General features: G+C 43.1%; 1 protein-coding gene across 1 annotated transcript; it reads left to right on the top strand.

Annotated features, from left to right (window-relative positions):
- Window positions 1-5966: 5966 nt before the first annotated feature.
- On the top strand, window positions 5967-15005 carry RBP7 (retinol binding protein 7). The gene is made up of 4 exons (XM_077837399.1): window positions 5967-6039; window positions 10091-10269; window positions 10589-10690; window positions 14955-15005. Exons 1-4 carry the CDS (start codon window positions 5967-5969, stop codon window positions 15003-15005), a joined length of 405 nt encoding a protein of 134 aa, XP_077693525.1.
- Window positions 15006-17111: the final 2106 nt, after the last annotated feature.

Below are 17111 nucleotides of genomic sequence, written 5' to 3'. Positions count from 1 at the left end.
AGCATTTTTATAATTAATTTCCTAGCCATGAGGGTGTTTTGGAATAGCTACCTTCCCCACAATAACAGCTATGTAGCTAAAAAGAAAAGGAGGACTTGTGGCACCTTAGAGACTAACCAATTTATTTGAGCATAAGCTTTCGTGAGCTACAGCTCACTTCATAGCTAGCGGGTATGGGTCAGTGGGTTGCATTCTTGCCTCCGGGCAAAATGACCCCACGTTAAAACATGATTTCAGACCAAATGTGACACTGTTGTGTTGAACTATTAAAGATGTCATCTATCAGAGGAGTTGCCAAATTGAGAGCTGTTTTGCTAGAAAGGTTCTTTATAGCAGTAAAGCTATTCCTGTACAGGCAGGGCAATAACTACTCCACCAGTGAAAGTCACTTCTATACATGACTCTGTGTCCACATGGAGTTATACAAGTATATAACAATTTAAATAAAAACATTGCTCCCCAACCTAAAAAGTTATATCAGTAAAATTTTCAAATGCTGACCAGCCCTAAAAGACCCCCAAAATACTGAAAATCTAGTATTCACACAAATAATCCAGTTCACTGAATAAATTCAAATAACAAATACATTTACAGGAATTCTAATCTGCTCACAGATGTGCTGCAAGTGGGATAAAAAGACTAAATTTGTCAGATTCATTATTCATTGCGCTCAGGTATACTGTATTATGAGAATATTATATTTATACTACACATTACATCCATCCAGAAGAAGCTTAAAGTAGTTTACAAACAATATATCTGCTTAATTCTTTTTTGGTTATTCTTTGTAAGTGTTATGCAAATAAAATTCTTTTCTGCTTCAACAAAAAAATCACTTTATCTAATACTGAAATGCTACCATCTCCGTGGTGGAATGAAACAGCAACAGTACAGAACTTTGAAACTACAGGGGAATTTAGGGTGCAGAATGAAATTACCCGTATTGGAATTTGGCCAGCACTCTGGGTTATACTTACAAAAAGTTCCATGGGATCCTTAATGAGCACAACTGTAAAGGATACTTTTTATGTCTCATCTTAAAGCTGGCAATTCAAGCAGTATAGCCTCTGTACCTAGGCTAAAAGAAAAGGAGTACTTGTGGCACCTTAGAGACTAACCAATTTATTTGAGCATGAGCTTTCGTGAGCTGCAGCTCACTTCATCGGATGCATACCGTGGAAACTGCAGCAGACATTATATACACACAGAGATCATGAAACAATACCTCCTCCCACCCCATTGTCCTGCTGGTAATAGCTTATCTAAAGTGATCATCAAGTTGGGCCATTTCCAGCACAAATCCAGGTTTTCTCACCTTCCACCCCCCCACACACAAACTCACTCTCCTGCTGGTAATAGCCCATCCAAAGAGACAACTCTCTTCACAATGTGCATGATAATCAAGGTGGGCCATTTCCTGCACAAATCCAGGTTCTCTCACCCCCTCACCCCCCTCCAAAAACCACACACACAAACTCACTATCCTGTTGGTAATAGCTCATCCAAAGTGACCACTCTCCCTACAATGTGCATGATAATCAAGGTGGGCCATGTCCAGCACAAATCCAGGCTTTCTCACCCCCCCCCCCACCCCCATACATACACAAACTCACTCTCCTGCTGATAATAGCTCATCCAAAGTGACCACTCTCCCTACAATGTGCATGGTAATCAAGGTGGGCCATGTCCAGCACAAATCCAGGCTTTCTCACCCCCCTCCTTTTTTTTTTTTTCCCCCGGGGGGACACACACACACACACACAAACTCACTCTCCTGCTGGCAATAGCTCATCCAAACTGACCACTCTCCAAGTTTAAATCCAAGTTTAACCAGAACGTCGGGGGGGGTAGGAAAAAACAAGGGGAAATAGGCTACCTAGGCTGATAGTTTGGTACTGATTTAAAGGGAAGAGCTCCACCTACTGAACTATTAGCATAACTTTCTGTCTATGTTCTTATGCAGCACCCATCACCATATCATTTTAGGCCCAGATCCTTTAAGGTATTTAGGCTCCTAACTTCCATTGATTTCCATGGAAGTTAGGAGCCTAAATACCAGTGAGGATCTGGGCCTTATGCCCTTCCAATCCAATAGTGTGTAGTATAGATGGCTGGGTAGTTCACCAATATCTATAATTTCCATTCTGTTATGTAAAATGAACACATTCTTCCTCTCAGTATGTGAATCCAGCCTTCTGTATGACTTCTATGCAACCCTCCTTACTGTGGGAGAGATGCCTGGAAGGATTATGCCAAAATAACCCTTCCATCTATGCAACATTTATTTTTCTAAGAAGCAAGAACAGAGCCCTTTTTGGTTCCTACATTGACCACTTAATAAATTATATGAAGAATTTAACTCTTTGACTGGCGGGAAATGCTATTTTATAAACTACAAATTGTTTGTCTGTGTCATTCCCAGTTACACTATATGCTAGAGAACATGAAGCATGACTTGGCATCCCAGTATTCTATTTCCATGGTCACATGGGTCAAGTAGGCACAACTGTTAGGTCCAGAAATGTGGTCAGAGTGTTGAAACCAGGTCTGTGAAATCCTGGCTCTTAATTCAGCCTGACCTGAACTCATTGATTCAGCAGCAGCTAAATAAATATAGTAGTTGAGACTGTTTCCTCATTCAAGATTCTGATTAATATAAATGTCAATTTCACCATTATTTTTTGCTACAACAGCAGCATAGTCTGGGTTAAAGTTTAAAAGCCACATCATTTTTCTTCTTCCAGATATTTATACGTTCCTCCGTGGCGCTCATCACTGTAGCATCTGAATACCTCACACCCATGACTAAAATTATCCTCAGAACACATCTCTGGGATAGGGAAAATATTGTTATCCCCATTTTACAGATGAGGAAACTGAGGCAGAACAGTTAAAATGATCTGACTTTCCCATACACACATCTTTGGCGAACTCTGGGGCTCCTAGCCTCATACTTTTGACACACTTTTGACATACTTTTGACATACTTTTGACACGGTCTCCCACAGTATTCTTGTCAGCAAGTTAAGGAAGTATGGGCTGGATGAATGCACTATAGGGTGGGTAGAAAGCTGGCTAGATTGTCGGGCTCAACGGGTAGTGATCAATGGCTCCATGTCTAGTTGGCAGCCGGTGTCAAGTGGAGTGCCCCAGGGGTCGGTCCTGGGGCCGGTTTTGTTCAATATCTTCATAAATGATCTGGAGGATGGTGTGGATTGCACTCTCAGCAAATTTGCGGACGATACTAAACTGGGAGGAGTGGTAGATACGCTGGAGGGGAGGGATAGGATACAGAAGGACCTAGACAAATTGGAGGATTGGGCCAAAAGAAATCTGATGAGGTTCAATAAGGATAAGTGCAGGGTCCTGCACTTAGGACGGAAGAATCCAATGCACCGCTACAGACTAGGGACCGAATGGCTAGGCAGCAGTTCTGCGGAAAAGGACCTAGGGGTGACAGTGGACGAGAAGCTGGATATGAGTCAGCAGTGTGCCCTTGTTGCCAAGAAGGCCAATGGCATTTTGGGATGTATACGTAGGGGCATAGCGAGCAGATCGAGGGACGTGATCGTCCCCCTCTATTCGACATTGGTGAGGCCTCATCTGGAGTACTGTGTCCAGTTTTGGGCCCCACACTACAAGAAGGATGTGGATAAATTGGAGAGAGTCCAGCGAAGGGCAACAAAAATGATTAGGGGTCTAGAACACATGACTTATGAGGAGAGGCTGAGGGAGCTGGGATTGTTTAGCCTGCAGAAGAGAAGAATGAGGGGGGATTTGATAGCTGCTTTCAACTACCTGAAAGGGGGTTCCAAAGAGGATGGCTCTAGACTGTTCTCAATGGTAGCAGATGACAGAACGAGGAGTAATGGCTTCAAGTTGCAGTGGGGGAGGTTTAGATTGGATATTAGGAAAAACTTTTTCACTAAGAGGGTGGTGAAACACTGGAATGCGTTGCCTAGGGAGGTGGTGGAATCTCCTTCCTTGGAAGTTTTTAAGGTCAGGCTTGACAAAGCCCTGGCTGGGATGATTTAACTGGGAATTGGTCCTGCTTCGAGCAGGGGGTTGGACTAGATGACCTTCAGGGGTCCCTTCCAACCCTGATATTCTATGATTCTATGATACTTAATCCACTAGTGATTATTAGACTAGAGTTTCTCAACCAATAGGCTGCGACCCTCAGGGGGAAGTAGGAGAGTTGCAAGATGTAATAAAAATTTCAATCTAAAATAAAGAAAATCTTGCTCCCCATACAACCCTATTCTGCAAGGTCAAGCAGTCTCAAAACATGCACAAATAGTACAGGTTTATTATTATCATTCATATGTTTTATACCTATAGTAAATATAAGGTGGTCATGAACATTTTGTTTTGAGTAAGAAGTTGATAGCTTGAAAAGAAACACTGTGCTAGACCATACTGCCTCCTGGCTTTTATTTATATACACAGTGGAGAAAGGTCACTTCACAATAGAAAAATAAAGGAATTAAAATATTTGAAGGGCTTCCATCATCGTCATTCTCCCAAGGTCAGTCAATTACTACAGGCCTGGACTCACATTTCCCTTTCCATGCAGAAAGACTTGCTTCGCAGAATACTGATTATTTTAGCTACTGAAAAAGGTACAGTCCCACTACATAAGGAGAAAGGATTCCTTGCACTCTACTCCTCCAACTGAAGAGAGGAAATTCTCCACTGAAATCACCCTCTGCTCTGATCTTATGTTCTGTACCTCCATATGTGGCATTTGATGTAGCATCACAAGAATGAATTGTTCAACATATCTATGTTACCCTGTGCATTTCCTTTACTTGATCAGGCTTTGTATGTATTAAAGAACTAGCAGGTCATGTCTTCTATCTATATACAAGACAGCACTTTGTACTTTTATTATTAATTATTGTTATTACTTCTGAGAGTTTTAAAGTGTTTTTCAGATATGGACATTACTATCCACATTTCACATATGGAGAAACTGAGGCAGGGTCACAAAGAAATTCGGTGACAGAGTTGTGAATTAAATCTAGGTCTCTTGCTCTGACTAGTAGACATACTACTCATCTGACAATGTTCCCAGACTGAGGACAGGGAAAGGATCTGAGCAAGAAAAGTAGTGATCAAAGCTACTGCAATCACTGTGCACACTGGCAACACACCTGGATTCCAGGTTGTCTTGGACATAATTCACAGCATAAAAAGACCTCAGAACACAGAAGAGGAAAGTGAGAAACACAGAGGTTACATGATCAAGGTCATTCACTGTAGAGCCAGGAACCAGAATCAGAAGTTCTGTCTTCCAGTGTTTTGCTCTAACCACTACACTATACTGCCTTCTATTCCCATCCAGACATCCACGAAAGACGTTAATATAATTTTTTTGTCATGATTCAGAAATAAGAGGAATGTGCACTGTAGTTTCTAATACTGTGGCATGGAGGTCACCTTCCTCCCCCTGATATAAGGTAATGCATAGCATAAGGATCAGTCCTTTGCGCCTCTGTTAGCATATGTCATATTTGTAATAAGGAGATTAACTTTCCCCAGACTCATGTAGGTTTCCAATCCAGGAACCTGGGTCTGATGCACCTGTACTGGCCCTCACTTACTAACTATGAAATCTGTCCCTGATTCCCCTCTTAAACTGATGGAAACAGGGAGTGACCATGAAGAGGTTAAACTATTCACTCTTTCCCCACTGTGACTCATGGGCCAGTAACATTTGCTCCACACAAAGATTTCAGACAACATGAACTTTCCCCTCCAATACCAGCTGAAGCTAATTGTACTCCCACCCCCTCTCCCACCACTTGGTTGGCCAGTGGCACATCCCCACTAGCAAGGCTGCCAGCTGTAACCTCTCCCACAATTCCCCTCATATAGGGGCCTAGCTGGAAGATATGCTCTCAGTTCTTTCTCTTTGGTCAGTGCACACTTCCCTTTGTGGTTCTTGCTCTAATACCCTGGTCATGCCTGTGGATTTCAGTGGCACCTGGAACCTTGTGTGCAGTGACAACTTTGAAGGTTACATGCTGGCTTTGGGTAGGTGAAAATTATAGAAATCTGTGCCCAGGGGTTTGAACTGTGCTAAAATCTAGATGTGGTTGAAGTTTTCCTTTTTGGGGGAAGCAATTATTGTCTCCTTAGAGGAGGACCTGATTTCCTTCCCCCCCGCCGCCGCCCACATCAAGAAAGGGACTAACCCTCATTTGCTTGCCTGATCAGTTTATGGTGGGGGGATATAATGTAACTAATCACTAGTATGCTGTTACTTTCAGGTGTCCTTGCTCCCTGTAGTGAAGTTTGATATCTGTCCTTAGCTGGTGCCTTTCTCATTGGGAATTAACAGTGCTGCTGTATTTGTGTGTGGGCCCTTGCTAGTGTGAGGGAGGGATTTTTTTCAGCTATGTCTACTCAGTATTCTCACTCTTTTTAGTATTCACTTAAGTTCTACATCCAGGTAACATCCTTACTAGGGCTACAAGGAAGCTATGAGGTAATCTTTCTCTGTCAGTGACAATGTCCTTGACCTTCCCTGTTGCTAAACATCTGACTGTTTAAATGCCAGTCCTCTAATATGGCAAAAGCCCTGTCTAGCAGATCACTGCTGCAAAATCACTTTCAGGGTGGTGATCCTGAATAGGATGATGAGCATACCCTCTTCAGTGGTTCTTTCCTCTGGAATGCTCTAGGTCAGTGATTCTCAACTGGGGGGCTGTGAGCAGGTTTTAGGGAGGCCTCCAAGCAGGGCCAGCATTCGACTCACTGGGGTTCAGGGTAGAAAGCTGCAGCCCCACTGCATGGGGCTGAAGTCCTGAGCTCCGCTACCCAGGGCTGAAGCCTGAGCAATGTAGCTTTTTAGGGGCCCCTGTGGCATGGGGCCCCAGGCAATTGCCCAGCTTGCTACCCCCTTATGGTAGCCTGAGCTTTTATATGCAGAAAACCAGCTGTTGTGGCACAGGTGGGCCATGGAGGTTTTCATAGCATGTTGGGGGAGGGCCTCAGAAAGAACCTAGAGCAGAGGTTTTCAACCTTTTTAACTTCTGAAACTAGCATCTGAACTGCTGATAGGAATGGGGACAGACCAATTATATGCAATAATGAGGAGCATGTGGGAGAGGAACTAGAAAGGGCCTCAGTGCTGTAATACTTTCGTAATGTAACAGCCAGTGGAGGCTGTCCCTTTGGAACCTGTAACAAAACTAAGCAACTTGTTTTTTGTAAGCTCCTAAGGTGTCAGAAGTGTAGGGAATAGCCCTGACTCTTGCCAACAGTTACGCACTCAACTTAAATATATTGCTTGGTGTTGGTCAACAGTTGGTTGACTGTTTTGGATGTTTAATGTTGTAAATGGCTTTAAACGTTTTTATCCAATATTGGTAATATATTGAAAGATCCCCTTCTAGCTGTAGTAGTACCACATCCTGGGTCTGAGGATAATGTTCTTGAATCCCCTCTGAGGACTAATAGACTCGGACTTGTCTTCATTAAATGGTCCTTCTCCCAAGTCTTAATCATTCCACATGCAAATCCATATGCTGCAGGTAACAAGATAAACTATGCTGAGACTTTTCAGCCTCTACAGCATAAACTACACCAGAGTCAATTAGCTCAAAAATATGACCATAGGAAGACTGAGAAGTGTCGTTTTATTGCTTGCTTCTCCACATGGCTGGGAGTCTAATAAATTTTAAAATATCCTTTTTAGATAAAGCTTGGTGGACACAAATTATGCAATGAGAAGGTTTATCTTCTATCTTACCTCGATCTGTCTCTCTAGCACAAAGAAGACTGCATTGAAGTTCAGTAGCTCAGAGTGGGAATACCATGCTTCCTATTAAGTATTATTATTGACATGTTGCCTATCCTACAGGGAAACTTCCAATAAATGCTCACCTGCCTAAATAGGGGAGTAGAAACTTGCATGAATCTCCTTGATGAATGGGAGTTTGTCCTCTCTCTCTGAAGAGAGAATATTGAGGAGCAGCTGACTTAAATATCATGACTGCTCCCAAAAAACTTATTAAAACCAAGTTGTGCTGAAGTGAGTGTGTGGTTTTCGCACTCTGTTGAAATCACCCTTGCAATAAATGGCTCCAGAAAGTTGTTGCAGCATAGTAATCTTATCAGGATTCTCTGCCTTTATTGCAAATGGATTTTTTCCTTCACTTTTTTACTGTAGTTTGCTCTTTTTAGTGGTTGAGTAGTATGGGTTACAAGGAGAGGGGAAGAAAACAAGGTCAACTGTGATTTCTGGGGGGATGACCCTGGAAAAAATTAAGTGACAAAATTAGAAACAGCAATTTTACCAGAGCATAGCACAAGGACTAGGGTGGATGATGGGACATCCCTTCACAAAAATAATTTGAATGACATTGCTGAGGAAAGCCTGGATACTAGCACACTAGTTCAACTTTAACCATGAAATAGCTAAAGGTAAACTGCAATTTTTCTTTCCTTCTCAACAAAATTGCTTCTAATATCTAAGGTTACATGACCAAATGCTGCAGCATAGTGATCAGCAATATATGCTGCTAGTACAGAGTTAACCCTTCTTGCTACTTAGGGACAACTATGCTGTCAAGTGGTGGTGTGTATAAACATAACTGTCTAATGGACCTACTGGGTTTGTGTGTGGGTATTTTTGTTTATCATATCAGATGTGGTGATGGACCATGTCTTTAGCCTGTGATGGGTGAATATAACCAAAGCAGTGGGTCAGATACGTGAAGCTATCTGAGCTTCATGTGACCCATGCCAATTGCACTATTCCTAGGCAGCAGAGATCCACCACTTAGGGTGGAAATGGAAGCCTTATTGTGGCTCTCCCCTTAAGTTCGTATTCTGAGCATGAAATTGGGAGGCTGTGTCTTGACTCCCAGACCATACGTCATGTGTAGAAACATTTGTCTAACTTCAAAATCATGTGAAGAAACTTTCTCTGGGGTGTTGCCTTGAGCTGAATGTCTCCATTGCCAGTGCACTTAAACACTAATGTGTGTAGTGTCCTGAACTAACAGCTCAGGGATACAGGGCCTTGCCCGTGACAATTGCCACTGAGTAGTTGTCGCATGCTCCTTATGAGATTAGTTTGATCTTGCAGCAGCTGTTGCACAACAATTGGCAGTCCCTGGAAATTGTTTAAACTCAAACCATCACCCTGCTGATGATCCTGGCATGTGAACAGTTAAAACTACTTAGGGAAAGAAACATAAGGCTTCATGCGCAGCCATAGTGCCCTCTCTGCTTAGAGGGCAAGGACAGACAGAGTTTACCTTAAAAATGCAAGGTTATTCTTTGAACTACTCAACCAAATGGTTAAGTGGCTTGGCTGTTAAAACTGTAAGTGTCTGTGTTTTGACAGCCCCTTGCCCTCTAATGACTGATTATAAATACTACATGCATGGAGAAAACATCATCATGCTGGTAATTATCCAAAAGATGAACAGGTCCTTAATGGAGCAAATAACACTACATAATAGGTGTCTAAGCAACAGTGGGTACATGTTGCATACTCTGTTGGACAGGGAGACATGAAGTTGCTTGTAACAAAAGAATAACCAATAACGGAGAGCTCTGTACCCCAGTTAGGAAGCTCTATAGGACCAAATTCTGACTTTGATTACACATGCAGATATCGTCTGATGCCAGTTTCAGCTGGGTCAGCACAACTAAGTACAGGCCAAACTTTACCTTAGCTTCCACCATAGCAGCAGCGTCCACCAGATTGTACTAATACAGCCGAAGTCAATATAATAAACAACCCGTGCCAGTAGTGTAGGGTGACCCACTAGTTGAGAAACTCTCCTGTACCAGGCTAATCAAATCCCAGCGACCTAGCTTGGGAGTTGCGCTACATTATGCAGTCCCATGCTTGTGAAAGAGTAAAATACTAGGTAGAAACACAGTGGAAGGAAACTGTCAGGGGGCCCTTTCCTGTACCTCTGACCTAGAGCCATATTAGCAGCACCCAAACCTGGACTGGCTCTGGGAAGCACTCTTGTGGGCACCATTATTAAGAGGGTAGCCTGGGTCTTGTAGGTTGGCAGGTACAAAAAAAAAAATCCATGATGTTAAACCTCTCTCTCCTAAGGTATTGACTTTGCAACTCGCAAGATAGCAAAAAGGCTGAAGCCACAGAAGGTGATTGAACAGGAAGGCGATTCATTCTCCATCCAAACCACCAGCGCTTTCAGAAGTTACTTTGTCCAGTTCAAAATTGGAGAGGAGTTTGAGGAAGACAATAAAGGCCTAGATCATAGAAAATGCAAGGTTAAAAAAAAAAAGGGGAGGGGGGGGCTGTACCTGCTCAAATCACAAGGCAATCCACCAAACTGCTTCAACTGATCAATGCTAGTGTGGGGACCTAAATTTTGTCCTCAAACTGTCCTCAAGTTTCTTGGGAGGTTGGGGTAGGGACTGCTTGTTCTCTCCATGGTATACATGTGAGATTTAAGGTAGCTCACTTTCTACAGAGCATGATGTAGAAGCACTAACTCAGGGAAGCAGCTTACCCTAGTAAGGGAGAGGGGCTACAAGAATGTGGTGTATGACTAAAGTTAAGACTTGTCTGTCTGTCTCTCAAATGCAGAGTGTGGTTACCTGGGACAATGACAAGCTTGTTTGTGTCCAGACTGGAGACAAGAAGAACAGGGGCTGGACTCATTGGATTGAAGGAGATCAGCTATATCTGGTATTCAGTTAGATTCTGATTTTGAATTAACTGCATGGCTCTGCCTGAGGGGTACTGGGATCTACACTGCTGCTATGGTTTGGGTTACTGTTATGTTCTTATGCAATTCTCTGTGCAGTGGATTCTAGGGCTACTAACATCAACATGACCAGAAAATGGAGAATCTACATACATGTGTCTGGTACAGAGGGCAAGGACTCTAATATCTTTGGGAGAAGATACTTCTCTTCTAGTAGATTGCTGAAGTGACTTTGAAGCATTTCAGTATCAAGATATCTGACTTTCTGTCTCAATCTTGTACCTTGGCTTGGCATTCCTGAACTTTCTCTTCTAGAGTTAGTACTTTTGTCTATCAACCCTATTGTTAGGGTGTCTATCTCTGGGTATTGCAACAGGGACAAAAGACTACTTAGAACATAACACTAAATATTAAAGCAGGGAGTTTAGTTGCTCTTAAACATTGCAAAAAGGATTACGTGAGTCTTGGAAGAAAGATGTATATAAACTTCCACCCTCTTCACTTGCTCCATTAGTTCTCAGGGTAGCTTCTCCCCCGCCCCACCTTGGTCCTCAAAAGACCAAGTGACCTCTGCAACATGAGAATTGTCTGGCATGGGGTGGCCAGCCTGAGAAGGAGCCAGAATTTACCAAAGTACATTGCCAAAAGAGACACAGTAATACATCAGTAGTACCCCCGAATCAGCTTCGCCCCTGCTCCAAGAGCCTCCCACCCACCAGCAGCCCTGCCAATCAGCACCTTCCCCTCCTTCCCCATACCTCCTGATCAGCTGGCTTGTGGTGTGCAGGAGGTGGGGAGGGAGGGCACAGCAGGCTCAGGAAGGGAGTGGGAAGGGGTAGAGTGGGGGCAGGCTCTGTGGCAGAGCCGGAGGTTGAACAGTGAGCACTCCCTGGCACATTGGAAAGTTGGTGCCTGCAGCTCCAGTCTTGGATCAGTGCCTGTACAAGGAGATGCATATTAACTTCTGAAGAGCCACAGGTTGGCCACCCCTGCGTTAAATGACCCTGTAAAACAGGAATCCCTCTGCAGGGGGCGGGCAGGCATTGAAAAGAACGCAGGGGATTCAGAAGAAATACAGCCAAGCCCTCTGAGCCAAGTTCCCATTCAGAGAAGGGCAGGGGAGGAGTAGGTGAAGAGTGGACCAAAACCCAGGGAAGGGATAGCAGTGATATAGAGAAATTCCCACTCCACTAGTGGTACTTACATGGTCCCATCACCATGGTATTGGAGTGCCTCACCTCAGGTAGAGCAGTGCTGTTATGCCCATTGTACAGATGGGGCATTGAGGGCACACTAGGGTGACCAGATGCCCCAATTTTTATAGGGACCATCCCAATATTTTGGGCTTTGTCTTGTATAGGCGCCTATTAACTTCCACTCCCGTCCCAATTTTTCACACTTAATGTCTGGTCTCTCTTCTCCATCTTCTCCTCCCCCCACCGCCAGATACACACAGGGCCAGATTTTCAAAGGCACTGGAGGGGGTGGGGGTGGAGACGTTGTTGTCCCTGAACCAGTGCATGTATGATGTGTAACTCTGGATAAGATGGCTCAGATATCGAAGTACGAAGTGGATAGTTGTTGACATCCCCTGTTCACTGTGGTGTTGATATCTGAGTGGAGGCACCCATGGCAATACTCTTATTTGATGTCTAGAAGATTTGACCCTCCAACTTCCTTTCAAGAGGAAGGGCTGCCCAGAGCTCCTGTACTGTTTTCCTTTCCTGTGTTTAGTAGCCCTGAGATACCTCAGTCTCAATTCCCTCCCCCCCTCAAATTTAAAATGTGGAATTTTCTTGGTGTTTGGTTTTACACATTGTCCTGTAGAAAAAACACTACATTGCTGGAGTTGCTGTTAAGACCCTTCTGGGAAGTAACTAGCCTCTAAACAGAAGGCAGTGTTGCCAACTCATGATTTTTGTCATGTCTCATGATCATTGTTCTCCTTAAAGCTCCAGCTCCTGGGGTCAAGTGGATAAGTGATCTCTTTTTTTCTTAAAGAGAAATGAAGTTTCTAGCCCTTATGGGTGTGCAAGAGCTTCAAAATATGACCCTAGTGCACTCTAAAGGCTCAAAGCAGAATATAAATTAAAAACACCAAATCTATTTCATGTAATTTTTTTAAAGCCAATCATGATTTTTGGTGAGGCTGATTAATAGTATTGCCAACCCCAAGCATTTAAAAACAAACATGAAAGCGACTAGACAGTGTCAGTTTCACTCCTGTTTAAAGTCAGTTTCTAGTTCTCTTTGTAGTGGGTAACACAACCCTAGAGCTTCAGGCAGCTGCAGCATAAACTCATGGGCCCTTGCCCTACTACAGGGGTGGGGAAACTACTGCCCATGGGCGGTAATCTGGCCCTCAAGCTCCTGCTGGGGAGCAGGGTCTAGGGCTTGTCCTGTTCCAGCAAGGGAACAGGGTCAGGGGCCACTCCACATGGCTCCTGGAAGCAGCAGCAGGGCCCCCCTCCAGTTCCTACACAAAGGGGCAGCAAGGGGACTCCACTCTGCATGCTGCCCCTGCCCCAAGTGCCACCCCCTTAGCTCCCACTGGCTGGGAACTGTGGCCAATAGGAGCTGAGGGGGTGGCGGTGCCTGTGGACAGGGCAGTGCACAGAGCTGCCTGGCTGTGCCTCCACGTAGGAGCCAGAAGGGGGCCATGCTGTTGATTTCCAGGAGCCACTTGAGGTAAAGGCTTACCAGAGCCTGCACCCCGGAGCCTCCCCTGTGCCCCAGCCTCGATCTTCCCTCCCCCTGCCCTCCAAGCCCCTAGATCCCAGCCCGGAGCACCCTCCTGCACTCAAAACCCATTATTTCCCCACCCCAGAGCCTGCACGTCCCAGCCCCACTCTAGAGCCCCCACCCCTAACCAGAGCTTGCACCCCAACCCAAATTTTGCAAGCATTCATGGCCCACCATACAACTTCTATTCCTGGATGTGGCCCTTGGGCCACAAAGTTTGCCCATCCCTGCCCTAGTGGGATGTTTCCAAAAGTTAAATTATTTATTCCAAACTTGATGAACTACAAAAAAAAGCTATAAAATTATCTAGATTTTTCTACAATCGTTTCAGTTCTATTCAAGATTTAGTAACAAAGTAAGAACACACATTAAAACTTTAAACCTAACCAGTGTTCCTTAAGAGAATTGACACAAGATGTCAGAACATGTTAGTATTAGTTGAGTGAGTCTCTAATTTTTTTTACTTTATTTCTTTACATAGGAATTAGGAATTATCTGACAGAAGCACTGTATCTAAGTTACCTGGGGAAAAACTTTTTTTTTCTCCAAGGTGCTCAAGTAGCCTCTGGAATAATTGTTACAGTTGTCCCCCTCCCCTCAATCTGAAATGGTGCCCCTGGAGGAGACTTTAATGTAGTTGAACAAATTGCTGTAACTGAGAAATGGAAAGAACAAGCTTCAGAGGGGAACGTACTTAATATCTGTAGCACTAAAACCATTCTTTGGTGAACCTCAGGACATGTCCCTCCAAAAAGGAGTTCTGCTGATTCTCTAAATTCACATCAGGGAACTAAGTGTGGCTAATGCACCTACACCATCACTCAGAATTTTGGTGAAAGCTAATCCGTATGAATTGAGGGAACAGGCTAGGCATTCTTATTGGATTTTCTATTGCAACTATACAGGAATAAATGGTATAAAATATTAGCATAAGATCTAACCAAGCACAGAGACCTACTACTCCGTAGGGGGCAAAACACCTGTTGGATAGCCCTGACTAGTAAAGCTGGGTAGAAAGGAGATCAGGGCTGGCAACAGCCAGAACTGGCTTGTTCATGCCAGCATTGACCTTGTTCAATGGCCTGGACTGCATGGGTGAGATAAAGACTTGTAAGATAAGTCAGAACAGAATATTCATACCACATCTGCATGACTTTGTTCATGCTCTTCAATGTCACTAATGCTTCATGGTGCAGGGTGAAGTGGGCATGATAGCAATGAGCATGAATAGCTGCACGTGGGGCATCTTGCACTTACACTGCAATTCAACAGTAGCTGGCATGCTCTTGTTCTGGAATCCAGCCTGCCACAACTTGCTGCCAAGCACAGGGTAAGGTATAACTTGTGTGGGTACTAGTTGCAGACTGGCAGCAAAGGCAAAAGCTCTCCAAGATGCTCACTGTTGTAAATGACTTGCTGTAAACCAATTCAACTTCACAAGTACCTAACTGTCAGGTTGAGTGTTACACAAGTTAAATAACATTTGTTCTCCCTTCTTGTTAGGAGCTGTGCTGTGAGGAACAAGTATGCACACAGATTTACAAGAGAGCTTGACTTAATCCAGTCTTGACTGACACTTGAAAAGCATATGTGTACAGAGCAGACCTCCTGAAACTTATTTCTTTATGTACATGGGTTTCTACATGATCTCTAGGTTAACACTAAGCATTTCTTGATCAGGCATGTCTGGTTTTTGTTGATCTTCTGATCAGGAGAAGATGTAACTGTTTGAACTAGTGTTGCAGTTCTGCTCTTGTTAATAAACACTTGAAAACAATCCTGTCTGACTTGTACTGCTGTTATTTGGGGCTGTAAGAAAGGGGACACTGTTGGGTAACTCAGCCCTATCTAACGATCAGAACTAGGCCAGCATCCCCACAGCCATCTAGAAGAGTCTGCTATGGATTCAAAGGGTCAATATAATATTAAATCACCAGTTATGATACTGGGAAGGCCTAATTTCCATGGCCTTATACCACCTGTAGCAGTGCAGAGGGTCCAGAAAACCACTTAAATGGCTGCCTCAACTACATGAACTAAGTACTTCAACCATCTTTCTGAGGAGCATAATGATTACCTGAAAGGAATAAAAGTACTTAATGGTATGCATTAGTGGTAAACTAAAGTAATCATCTTCTTGGTTCATCAAACAATATTTGGAATAGAATATTGCTGACATCACTAAGACTTAGTGTCTTGATAGAAAACTACTGACATGGAGGGAAGGGGACTAGGTTCCACTTTTACTTACTAACTGTCCTCACACTGATGCGGATCCATGTCTGGATTAGCATACCTTCATACAGGTAACACAGGCTCTCATTCTCTAAGGTTTTGACTCAATAATAGCCTATTCATTGAGGCTCTTATTTGCATCCTTCCAGGTGAGACAATGAGGAACAGAATCCAAATGAACAAACTACTACTTTTGACTTGCTATGTTGGCCCCAGGATATCAGAATCTCTTAAGTAGTAGAAGTTCATCCACCTTCTCATTAAAAGCAGCACAGACTCTTTATTTTAGTAAAAAAAACCTTAGCACATGAGGATTCCCCCCCATTCCCAGGGGCAGGACAAACCTCCCCTTTGACTTGCTCAACAAAAATAAGTGAGCTTGTGTCATGTGGCAGTGACAGCAGGTAGTTTCTTTCAGGTATTCTTAGACACTAATATAGTTTCAAATATTAAATAGAAACCAACAGCTGAAACTCCAAGCTATATCTTACTACAACTTGCACTCTCTTCAGGAACATTATGGACCTCCTACAACATTGATGCTATAATACTTAAACTCCCCTTACTCTATTGGCTGTCTTGCCTATTATTAAAAATAGGCTTAAGAACAAACTCTTTCCTCATCTGACACACTCTTAACAATTGTGATGTCATGAAATAACTTTCTGCTAATAAATCTATGGCAGGAGGAAATGTCCTAATCACTTGTTGCAGGTAGTGTTAACAGCTATTCAGGACTCTGAAATCTCATTTGAATAATGGAAACAAAAATAGCTGTGGTAAAGGTTAACTAAAGCTTTGATCTTTAAGGACTGCAGGGTTTCTGCAGCATCCTTCAATGCAAATTTTTAAAAGGAAGATCCCAACACTTCCATGTTCCAATCAATGCAATCAGTTCAGTAAATTTATATCAGATTGCAGGAGTAAAATTACTACTGTATATTGAATTAGTTATACTGAAAACACCATTGCATTGTAAAAATTTGTTTTTTCTGTCAACAATGGAAAGCTGCAGGTTTTGGCAATTAGGAAGACCGTTGAGGGTGTGTGCTACCTGGGGAGACATGAGTGGTAGATTGAGGAAGAAAATACAGCAAAGTTTAGTCAGTTCCTGAAGGGTTGCCCTTACGACCACTAAGGTTAGACATAAATTTCAAGAGCATAAATTCTGCTGCCCAGTGATGGGATGGGATGGATTTTGTAGCCACAGACTACATAAAGACTTAATTAGGAATAGGTATTTTAAGAGTATTAGTTCTAGTTGACTAATGTAGAAGATCTAAGATTAAAGTAAATATTTGGGCTGTCAATTAATCTTTTTAAGTTAATTGCATGAGTTAACTGCAATTAATCAGTTTTAATCACACTGTTAAACAGAATACCAACTGACATGTATTAAAAATTTTGGTTGTTTTCTACATTTTC

This window comes from Eretmochelys imbricata, chromosome 18, assembly GCF_965152235.1.
Source record: "Eretmochelys imbricata isolate rEreImb1 chromosome 18, rEreImb1.hap1, whole genome shotgun sequence".
In the NCBI taxonomy this organism is placed as follows: Eukaryota; Metazoa; Chordata; order Testudines; family Cheloniidae; genus Eretmochelys; species Eretmochelys imbricata.
Note: the sequence above shows the minus strand (reverse complement) of the source record. Positions and strands in the feature narration are given on the sequence as shown.